The sequence below is a fragment of the Chroicocephalus ridibundus genome, chromosome 1, assembly GCF_963924245.1.
Source record: "Chroicocephalus ridibundus chromosome 1, bChrRid1.1, whole genome shotgun sequence".
Taxonomy (NCBI): Eukaryota; Metazoa; Chordata; class Aves; order Charadriiformes; family Laridae; genus Chroicocephalus; species Chroicocephalus ridibundus.
This window is the reverse complement of record NC_086284.1, coordinates 106790574-106802660: the sequence shown is the minus strand read 5'-3', so window position 1 is coordinate 106802660 and position 12087 is coordinate 106790574. Positions and strand designations below refer to the sequence as shown.

The 12087-nt window shown below is 39.7% G+C and overlaps 1 protein-coding gene across 4 annotated transcripts in view; it reads right to left on the bottom strand.

Moving 5' to 3' along the window:
- The window catches only part of APP (amyloid beta precursor protein), a 223086-nt gene that overhangs the window by 10625 nt on the left and 200374 nt on the right, over positions 1-12087 (bottom strand). For all 4 annotated transcript variants that reach the window (XM_063347215.1, XM_063347206.1, XM_063347234.1 and 1 more), the window contains one exon: positions 1371-1471. In XM_063347215.1, the coding sequence (XP_063203285.1) occupies positions 1371-1471 (101 nt within the window). The remainder of the gene's footprint in view (positions 1-1370; positions 1472-12087) is intronic.

The following is a 12087-nucleotide window of genomic DNA, read 5'->3' as shown; positions in this document are numbered from 1 at the left end:
ATTGAAAAAGATAACCTAGAGGGCAGCTTACTAATTTCTAAACAATGGTTGTACCTGTCAGTAAGAGTGCAGAGATTGCGACGCATTCCCTAGCAGCCACCACCGTAAGGGTAGTTTCCCTGCACCAAACTGCTCGGGATGGTATCAAACCACTTCAAACATTCAAGATTGCTGCTGGGAAGTGCATGTGACACAGGATCAATAATGACTGTGCCTAAAACACATTTCTGCAAGTTCCTTCTTTTCAGTAAACTCACACTGGTTTACACCATCAGGATGTTTAACCCATCTGAGCTAAGCATGTCAGAATTTCCCAAATTAGCGCTAATGCATTTTAGATTAGCTCGTCAAACTGGGAATTCTCAGTTCTCAGCATCAAAGAGATGACAGAATATCTTTTCACACCGTGATTGCCTAGTTCAAATGCAAATTTGAGTCCCATGTTAATTTTAATTTTCAGCACTACTTAGCTTTAAGAATATATTAAGAAAAAAAAAGCTTTCAAGTTTAATATCAGGATATTGAAAGTCACCGAACTGAAATCTCATCATGTAATATACCTTTACAAAAGAGGAAGCAGAAAAGGTTTACGGTCAACACTGCTGTCTGGGTTCTTCATTACTTATTAAGGGACTGAGAAAAGCTTTTAGAAGATGCTTGTTCTTACTTATAATGCTTTTGGTTGTTACTTTTGAGTTCACAAGCAGCACAGTTCAAATGGGGAACAATATTTTGCTTGTACCTGCCCTTTACCCGTTAATAATTTAACATATCTTAAGAAACAAAACACAGATACAACCAAGTACAAATTAATATTAAGGCCAGTGCAGAATCTCCTCTTATCCCAAGCAGGCTATCTTATGAAAGTTTATGCTCCATGGAGTTCAGCTCCTTCATGCACCACCACCATCCGTTTTGACAGAGAAGGAGTCTATTCCTGAAATGGCGTCACTTTATTTGTTGCTGTGCCATGCTGCGTGCCTCCATCAAAATATTTTTTTTCTTTTTTAAACTTACTTAGCATTTTCCTTCCTCTGTATCCCTTCTCTTTAGTTATGTGATCGTGACTGTGGGAAAAGTATTGCCATACGACCACATCCAGCCATGTGACAGTGCAAGGGCACGAACTGTCAGAATTTCCTCTTGTGTGAGACTTAATGGCTTCCCATCCTCTCTGCTGAAATTATTCCAGGTTTATTCTTATTTAAGAGAGAACCAGAAAAATCATAATCTGTTCATGTGAAAACTTTTTGCTGTCACTTTCAGCATCCACATCGCTCAGGGGAAACATGGACATAATTGACCCACTAGTTCAAGACTGAATCAGCAAGTCAAAACACATGTGTGGAAAGCATTCTTTGTTCACTCACCAGCTTTTGATGATGAACTTCATATCCTGAGTCATGCCGGAACTCCGCATCCATCTTCACTTCAGATATCTCTTCTGTTTTAACGTTGGTCAACCCGGAACCTGCATTGCACCGCAATGACAGTTCATTAAAGTCATCGACTCAATTGCACTCTGCTTACCTCCCCCACCACACGAGCAGAGGGCAACGGTATCATTCACACGGAGGAGGTGTGATGCAACGTGAAAGCGAACCGGGAGGAATGTGAGGTTCATCTGATGTTTCAAGTCCCACTGAGGTGACACAGAATGAGCTGGTAAAATTTCTCCTCTGCTAAATGTTCCTTAATCCACTGCAGCTATGTTGGTACCAGCATCAAAGACTTTTCAGCACGAAACACTGCAAGAACTAAGCCGGGAGGGACCAACAGCGGACTCCTGAATTGGCTCACAGGATTCAGACAGATCTGCTCTGACAGCCTCTTTAGCAATGTCAAGAAAATTTGATGTTTAGGCTGAAATCTTCCTCCTCCCTAAGCTCAGGCTGCTGTGAGGAAAAAACACATACCCGTGGTGTGAGGTGGGGAACCCCAGATATTTATTATATTTTCTTGCTTCCTGTGAGTCTGTACCTTTTGCACAAACATGCATGAATAAGAGTAATTGAAACGTTTGAAGTTTACACAGCTCTTATTTGGTTTCAAATTTCAGACTGCTCAGAATTAATATGATTCAAATCTTCTGCCTGAGAGATGATAACTGTCTCCCTTGATTAGAAACACACAGTAAAGCAAGTAAGCAAAGCTTGCAGTGATTTTAATTGTAGGTAGTTTGCAGTTCTGTTCTCCCCTTTTGGGTGTGAAAGGGAGATGCTGCACTTGTCAAACTGGAAACAAGGCCAGGATTTCCTCCAAGAAAACAGAGTTAGGACAATGAGACTTAAAATAGCTAAACAGTGCGTCCTATAGGTGTATCTATGTCCTGAAAAGTTGGCTCTGGCTTACAGAGAACATATGGGTATTCACGTAGCTGGTTATTTTCCTTCTCAGCACCAACTGACTGACATTTATATTTCTTGGAGGTACAAACACTGCAGAAGCATGGTGTTTATGAGAAGTTATTTCCTCACCCTATCTAATGTGATAAGAACAAACTGGTTCATATTCCTTGTCTATATTTATTTGAGCATTTTACCTTACCACTCCAGCTCCTCTCTCCAAGCCTTCATTCTGATTCTTAGTATTTTGGGCTGACCTTCAGCTTTGATGGAGAGGAAGAACCTCTTATAAAATTCCTAACACTGTTGACTGCTCTTGTGTTCTACCATCTCTCTGGACTCTCAAATTCTTGAAGAATTCCATGTGCCAATGAGCTCCACAGTCTAAAGTAGCACTCAATGCAAGAATTACTTAATGCCCTTTTATTGCCTTTGAATGTGCAATTTCCTCTGTGCAATTTTCTTTAAATGATGATTTATTTTTGTGTTATGAGTCAGCAAGAACAGACCTTCCAAGAACTTCTCTGGACTGTACAGACAATCCCATTCTAGGGTTCTGATCTTTCTTTTCACAGTAAATCGTGCAAAGGAGAGAACAAGAATCATCTTCATGCAGTAAAGTTATTTATGGTTATTTTCTTGAACAGTTTGACTGCTCCATGAATTCTACCTTAGTGTCTCCTTTTTAAGGAATGAAGCACTTAGGGGAAGATCTCAATTTTCTTTATTAAGCATCTGATTTTTGATGCCACATTGCAGTAGTGACAGAAGTATATTATGACATTTATATACAAGAGACCATTTCTAAATGCGAGAACCGTAAAGTACTTAAGGAATTGCAGTTTGAAAACAAACCATGATGTTCTGTCAATGAAATGCAGGAGGAAATGGAGATGAAGGAAATAAAACCCACATGGCACCTGAAAAGAGGTTTAACTTTCTATCTTTGAAGCAGCTATGGTTAGTTTTCCAAACCAAAATAAGAATACAAGTCACTCTCCTTTGTGTATCGTCTCAAAATAGCCCCTACATCTGCATCAACGGGAAATGAAAAAACCAAGAACATGTATCTGGCACAGAGGCGCCTCTTCAATGTCCCCGCCTTTTTGTTTTTAGGATGAAAAGGGGAGGGGGAAAAACAGAACAGTGAAACAGCAGTGCTTCACATAGATTAAATAGCTGGGGGGAAGCGGCTTTCCCAGGACGTGGTTCGCTGCCCACAGCTGGAGGGGCTGGAGAGGCGGCCGGCTCCCAGCTGCTCCCCACTGCCCACGGCCACTCCTGCTGCCCCTTAGACACGCCAGCAAAAGCGCCACATGGAAACTCCCCTAATGCAAGGGCCTGGGGAACTGCACGACTCTGCCGCTACAGCTGGCAAATTCACCAAAGCTATAAATATCGATCAGAACATATCCAATACATATACGAGATACAGCTGTGAAGAATCAACTTGTCTTTTGTTGAGAGAAAGTCCTGCCTCCCAAACCTCTTAGAGCTCTGTCACTGGAAGAGTTAGGAAGCACATGGGGAGGAGTGATTTGGCTTCGAGTGAATCTGGATTTCCAGAAAGGCTTTGAGAAGGTCCCCGATCAACGTTCTGGCAGAAGCTAAGATGGCAAGGATTAAGAGGGAAAGTCCTACATGACTTTTCGTAACTGATCAAAAGATACGAAGTGTAAATGGAAATGAAGTGTAAATACACAGCCATCTTTCACAATGGAGGAAGGTTACCAGCAGGGTCCCACAAGGATCTGTGCCGTGCTGTTTGTAAAGCGATCTGGATAAGGGAGTGAACAGTGACATGACAAAGTTTACTGACAAAAATTAAAAGGAAAAAAAGGATAGTCAAAACCAGCTGCAAAAAACTGCAGAAGGGTATTACAAATTCTGAGTGTGCAACAAAAGGGGAATGGTATTCAATATTGATGTAATGTAAAGTGGTGCTCACAGGGATAACACAGCCCTTACTATACATACACAACAACAGGCTCTAAATTAGCTCTGTTCCACCCAGGACAGAGACCTTGCAGTCACTGTGGGTAACTCTCTGTGGGCAGTTGGCTCAGTAGCAGTCAAAAAGGCAAAGAGAAAGCTAGGAGTAATTATGAAGGAACAGAGAAAAAAAGAAAACACCGTTATACCACTGCATAAATGATGCATCCTCATTTTAAATCTGGCTATTCATTCTGGTCACCCCACCTCAAAGGCAGAACTAGAAAAGACACAACACAGGGAGACACAGGCTGTCACTGGTATGGAATGGTTTCTGTACAAGAAGGACTAGACAAATCGGGAGTCTTCAGACTGGAAGAGACAACCGAGGGGAAACACTACAGAGGTCTATATGACTGTGAATGAGAAGGAGAAAGTCTACAGGAAACGCTTATTCATTACTTCTCCTAAGAAAGTACAGGACACCAACATGGCTATGACACAGCAGATTAACAACCAATGAAAACGTGTGTACATATAATTTGGCATAATGCAAAATTGGACTGTGGAACTCATTGGCACAAATCGTGAGGATGTTCAAAATACAAATGAACAAATGGAAAGAAGAAAGGTTGATCCAGGGTTTCTAAACACGACGTTGAAAATACCACTTCCAGTCCTGGAAGTCTATCAAATGCTGGCTGCCAAAAGCTCAGTGGATGTGGCAGAAGCATAAGGCAGAGGCGAAGTCTGTAAGTATCCTGTACGCACCCCTGCTAGAGGCAGGATAATGGGCTTGGGCACTTCTGCTCTTGAGCTCTGACCACTTTGAGTGAAAGCAAGCTATGATGGCTTAGACTGCGAGTCTTTGTTAGCTTCAGTTAAACAGAGCCAAACGCCCCGGGCAGGAGTTACAGCAGCACTTCAGGGGACTGAACAGGTCAGGAGCCTTCACACCAATGAGCGACAGAAGGTGTGAAGTTCATCAATAGTCTCAGCTGCTGGAAAAAAAAAAATCAGGCTCAGGCTTCCCTAAAGCCACATTTCTTTGAGGGTCCCCTCCCCTCCTCCCATTCCCATCAGCCAGTAATGCTAGCACTGTACTTCCAGCATGCAGCAGGTTAAGCTGATCTTTTGCCGTGAGATCAGGCGGAATTTTTTTTTTGCTTTGGGACATGTGACCAAGGTCTGTTGGTCTACTTGGCCTTACTCAACCAATCCACAAAAATGCCATGGGATCTGAACACAAAGTAGGACCCGATATTAGGAAGTTAATGCTGTTAGACCGATTAAAACTTGTCTTTGGCAGCTCGTACGGGAAAAAGGTCAGAAACAGAAAAATCTTCTCTTGCACTAACAAATCTGATAGCAATTTTTTCCTTCCTCCTATCTCCCTTAGAAGTGAGGAAAAGCGAGGAAAAACACTTTTAAAAGTACGACTAGGGTAAGCTGGTGGACTTCTGCAAATAATTGATTATATAGTAAGAGAAGCATGACTCGCACTGGAATCAATTAAACACATGGTATAAGACGAAAATATATAGATGCCTGTCCACCATGTTACATTATAGAATTTAGATTTTCTATTTAACTGACTTTTCTTTATTTTCAGTTCATTCTTGTGACTACATACTTAGACCTACATGCTAAAATCAAAGATCTGTTTTTCAAAGGTAGTAACTGAAGAAGGAGAAACTAACTGAGGAGGGAAAAAGGGTCTTTCCAAAACTTTTATCAGAGGTGTGCAAATCACATAAGATGCAAACAGGTAAGGGCTGCCTAATACCACTCTACTCTTGCACTGAAGACAAGCATACAAAGAAAAGTTAAATATGTGACAAGACCTTTAATTCTGACACAAAACGATGTTTTTTCACTACCAAGTCTAAAACACAAAAGCCAAACACATAAGCCAATCTATAAGGAAAAAAAATGAGAGCAACAGCCCCACTGAAAATTCACAAATAGTGATACTTATTAGTGCTGCTTCTTCTGAATTACATACGACCTTTAGGGAGTTGCATTCCTAATTACTTCAATTTAAAAATGCTACAATTCAGCTGGTAAATATATTCATTTGCAACTCCTTAGAAAAACTGACAAAACCATTCAGCCATCAAAAACATGGGCTTAAAAGCATCTAATAGAATTCAACAAAATGAGCCATCTATAATGGGCTTTTAATTACATTGCTGTTAATTAGTAATGTTACTTGCTTTTATACATACATGTGTACACATGCACGCACGCATGCACACACATATCCAAACGTCAAAAAGAGCAGCGTATGCAAACCTTACTGTTCCTTGCCCTTAAAGGGGGGAAAAAAAAAAACCCAAACCCCAAAACCATAAGGAGTTAAAAGGTACTTATATGAAATAAAAACCAAGTAGCTGTTTTGGGGAACACTTTATTCTCACTCAGATGAGCTATTGGGTAAATATATGTTTAGGCTTTAAGAAGGATAAGAAAAAGACGGTACAATGAATTCCACCAAGGACGCAATTAGGTGCACATTACCTACTACACTGCTCGTAATTGCTTCATCTACCGGTTAAATAATAGCTTAGGAAGATCTTGTGATTTTATTTAGGAAGTATCTGAAACAGTACCAGCTGTGCCTGTGGTGTTCCAGCTACTTTTAGAGTTAAAAATTAAACCTCTGAGTGAAGCACAGTTGAAACTAGCAGACTTGGGTGGTCTTCACATAGGGAAAACCAAAAGTACCATGTTTAAGCAAGAGATGTAATGACAGCATTCAGGAAAACATGTAACTCCATGTCCATGAACTGTAGTTGAGTAATGGCAAGAACAAGATAAGATTTGTTGAATCAAGGCCCGTTACAAGTGCAGTAAACAGCTTTATCCGGGTAAACCTTCACCTAAAATAAAAAGGGAGGATGGAAAGGAATGCAGTGTTTGAACAATTACCCGGGTAGACAGCTGCATGTTCTTACTAGAACGTCAACCATTACTTCCATATGACTCTATGACTTTACGCAGGTCATTTCATTTTGAAATGAAAGAAGAATGAAGATTATATACTCACTCAAAGATTTAAATGAAGATTATATACTCACTTTTGTGAGGACAAACCAAAAGTCTTTGAGGAGTAAGTACTTTTAAGACTGTATGGAAGCAATTAGTAAAATGGCGGTTAATGGATGAGTACAGGGCTCTCAAATGGAGAAAGCAGAAAATAAATGCAAAAAAAGAATGTTATCGTTTTTTACAAAAGAATCTAATTGGAACTTAGTATGAAATAATTATTTCTCAGAATACTCGAGATTATTTCACATGTGTATAAAAATGAATAACCAGAACAAGTAAAATTTGGTAATCTTTTGGCATGTAAACGCAGATGCTGTGCATATGCACCTATGATTGCATTCAGAGTTAATAACTGTATGATCTATAAATCAAAAGAAAACAACTGAATGGGAAAAAAAATCGTTAATGATTTTTATTTGGTAGCTGCAGACAGTTGGTTTAAGACAACTGTATTGAACTAACATCACTAAGACAGGAAAAAAAAACCCTGGCAACTTCTGGCAAGAAAATCATAAATAATTCACTAAGCTGCTCTATGCCCTCACCTCATACAGATTGCAGCATATGTGCTAATGATTCTGCAGAACAGCCATTAAGCTTACAGAGCTTCTGCAGCCAAAGAAATAATCCCTCAGCTTTCTGTATAATGCAATAAAGACAGACATGTCACGACTTATCAGCGGAAGGGCCAGAGACACAGAAGCAGCTTTATGTACAATGTCTCTGCAAAATTATTGACTGTCTGAAAAAACCAATCAGCTGACGAAGAGTTGGGAGAATGCAAAAAACCCCCCAAACCACACTACATGGAAGAAAGGAACACATAAAATCTTTGTATTGAGAATTACAGGCATCCTGTAAATGATATAATTACAGCTGTTAGAGGTATAATTACAGCTGTTAGAGGTATAATTACAGCTGTTAGAGGTATAATTACAGGTGCAACTGTGCAACAGATGGGAACATGATCTACCCTGAACAAAACACTGGTTTTCTTTATCACACCTTGAACTTCAGAAAATCTGCTGATACTGATCAGCATCCATTCTGATGGCAGGTTTTCTAATCTTCACTCAATTTCTGCAGATCAGATCTGATGGATTCCCATGAGTGAAAAGGATCTTGCTTATGAGCATCTAAAGATGTTTTTATACATATCTTTATGTGTGTATATGTCTCTCTCTATATAGACACACAAAGAAAAAAAGTCACTAATAAACACATACCTAAAATTCAGCTGCAAGAAATGAAATGTTCCTAATGAAAAAGTGACCTCTGGGCCACAGACAAGAAAGAAACACGATTGAAAAAGCTGTTACAGCGAGGCTATCAAGTAAAGAAGTATTCTTTCTATTTGAAGTTCTTCCTATGGAAGTTCTCAGGTTGGACTGAAGCCTTCTAACATCTCCCTGTATGAAGCAATTTATAAATAGCAAGAAACATGTCATAACCTCTTATCAGTTTGTTCTGTATCAAAAAATAGCTCGCTGATGACTGCTTAGTACATCTAGATATTTTTCTTCCCTTTGACCTTTTATTATCTCTACTTCATTTTCAGGAAAGAGACAACAAGAAAGGGATTTAGGCATAATTCTTATTTTTGTTCCCCTGGTTATGAATTAAAAAGGGGAAGGACAGTGTGTGGAAGCACTTGGCTCCTTTTCAAATATTAGCATGAATCTGCTCTACGGATTGGACAACCCTTCACATTTTCTGACTTCACTCATATTTTTTAATTTGTCTATTTTTTGAAAGAGTGAGAATGACGTGGTGAAGCAATAAGATTCTAGTTATCACAAAAATTACTAACAACTAAGTACTTGCTCTTCTTTTCCATACTGTGACCAAACTCTCTCTCTTGTGGGAAGGGACAAATATCATCTGCATGATTTTGATCTACTTTTAAGAAAAACATAGTGATCATTATAAGAATGTTGTGTGGGCGAAAAGAGGCAAAAATAAACAGGAAAAGAGGAAAAAAGGGCATATGTTTTTATGTTTGTCTTAGTCCTGTCAGAGCTGATTTTGAACACCTACAAAACATTCACTTGTTTTTATTCCCAGGCTTGGACTGTTGCACATTGACACGACACCTGTATTTTCACTCTGAAGAGGCAGGCCACCCCATTGTTCACTTGAGCAAAACAAGTAGTAGCACAAACTGGAAAGTCAGGCCTATTGAAAGGGCAAACCTTTCAGGAAATCAACAAGAATCTGGGCATTAAAACAAAGCAAAATGTTACAAGCAGCTGCATGTATTAATCTGCCTCCAGGTCCTTTGTTAATCCTTTTTCATTCTAGAATAATATCCTCATTTTTCAGATTTTTTTTCCATAAATACCCCCAAACTGTAAAACCTGACTATCCCAAAAGGACCGTGACTGCAAGAAAAAAAAAAAGGTATCTCTCCTTTTTATAACCGCTAACATAGAAATTTTATTTATAATTAGCAAGTAAAACAATTCTAAAGCATGCATTATTATACTGTGATAAACCCTTTTGTGTTTCATAGTTTAATTAAGCATCCATTTGCTTTTCTCTATTCCTAGTTTATGAAGCTACTCAGACTGGTATCAGATCTTTGTTATATTGAAATTTTATCACAGATAAATTGTTTTTAAAGGATGATGAAAAATCAGGTGGACATTTATTGCCAGAATTTGTATCAGTAAGGACAAACTTGCGGAAGCCTGGACCTGGTGATTAAAGACAAAAGGAACTTAAGGTCTACCAGGAATGGTGAAGAGGTTTTGCTTACTGTTATTACTTTAAAGTTACTGTAAAGGGGTAAAATCCGTATTTCACGTGCACATGTAAGACACTTTACGCTGTGAAATCCGGAATGCAGGCACAGCAGTGAGAGGTTTCAATCTCTCCAGGGGCGCAACCAGCCCTCTGTGCAGGGAGGAATGCGGTGTGCATCCTTGCCAGGCCGGAGGGGTCCCCTCTCTGGGCCAATAGCAGAGCATGGGCCTTTGCAGCGCTTAAACTCTGCGCTAAAAGCGACGAAGGCGGCACAGGTCCCCAGATGGTACTTCTTTTGCACTTGAGCAGAAAACTGAGGAAATATCCCAGGTGATTTTCGCAGTGCAAAAGTTGCTGTATCTGCTGCAAATTTCAAGCCATAATGGTCACACACTGAAACATTTTTTACCCGGCCTTAGTAGTCTAGTCTACCGTACACACTCGCAAAGATCAGTCCTGACCTGTGCTAGCCATACTTTTAGTACTATTTGCGTCACCCCAACCAACAAAGCACTCTGACACAGTGACTAAAATACATCATTTCACTCTGAAAATAGAGTGCAGCAGCACGAGGAAATCTTTTCTCTGGAGAAGGGACACCAAAGATTTCTGTCGTGTGTGTTCGTGTAGGGGAACAGAAGGGAGGAAGGGATCATCTTTAGTAACAAATATGGGCCTCAACAGGAGATTTTTCAAGGCGACTGAAATTAAAATAGTTAACAATCACAAACTTTAGTATTACAAAAAAATTGCTAGATTGAACTAACATTAAAAAATTCAGATTAAACACATTCATGCTTCATTTGTGATGATATTTCTACTGCTCTTGGGGAAGAAGTCTAATCCAGAAGGCAGAGATAACCCAGCACTGGGGGGATGTTCCCTGATGCCATGATTTTTGGCACTGTTGTACAGCTAGCTCTGCACCTGTTTCCAGGCTCTCTTCATGGAATGGATTAAGTAAAGTTATATTACACAAGTAAAAATGTCAGACTCCTAAAACAGCACTAGGAGCAGATCACCTGGCCAGCCTTGACATGTATCCCAATTGCTGTAACATACAAGTTTTGTTTTCTAGAGCAGGGTAGGTTTAGGTTAGACATTAGGCAGAAGTTCTTTACAATGAGGGTGCTGAGGCACTGGAACAGGTTGCCCAGAGAGGTGGTGGAGGCCCCATCCCTGGAGACATTCAAGGCCAGGCTTGATGAGGCTCTGAGCAACCCGATCTTGTTAAAGATGTCCCTGCTTACTGCAGGGGGTTGGACTAGATGACCTTTAAAGGTCCCTTCCAACCTAACACATTCTATGAGTCTATGATTTTTATTTCCCACTGTAGCAACTTCTGCAGTCAGTAAACACCAGTGAATTATCAGAAAGATTTAAACACACTAGGAGGATGATGCCCATAATGCTATCTAATGGACGTTTGGAGAAAAAGATTTTGAAGGGAAAAAGAAAAAACAGACTGATCAGTTTTATCTGATCTGAAGAAAAAAAACCACAGTGATGATGTGACACTGAAATAATTCTGACCCTAAAATATACTGATCTAATCTCACCATGTGTTGGAGAGTAACCTCTTCTGAAATAAAAGGCTGTTTGCTCTCATGGAACCAGCCGTTTCTAGATAAACCTAAACAAAAACAAGGGGGAAAACAACCTAAAAAGCAAAAAAAAGTTAGTATGAAAAGCAATCTTTTACTTTTGAGAATTGACTTTGTCCCATTTAACTTTTCCACATGTTTGCAGCCTGACTCAAGCTAGTCAGCCACTATTACTCTCAAATCAATGGGAAAACACAGGTACCTACAGAGGGCAAATAATCAACCCCTCTCTATCCTAGAATGGAATGGATAGACGTACAGAACTGCCCTCAGTGGATCCAGAGGGAGAATATATGTATTGATTTTTTAGATGTCTGGAGTTAGCCAAGATAAATAGGATAGCAAAAAAATTTTGATGCCCCCTGCAATTCTAAAATTGTACACGTGAATTCTTTATTAGCCCCAACTTA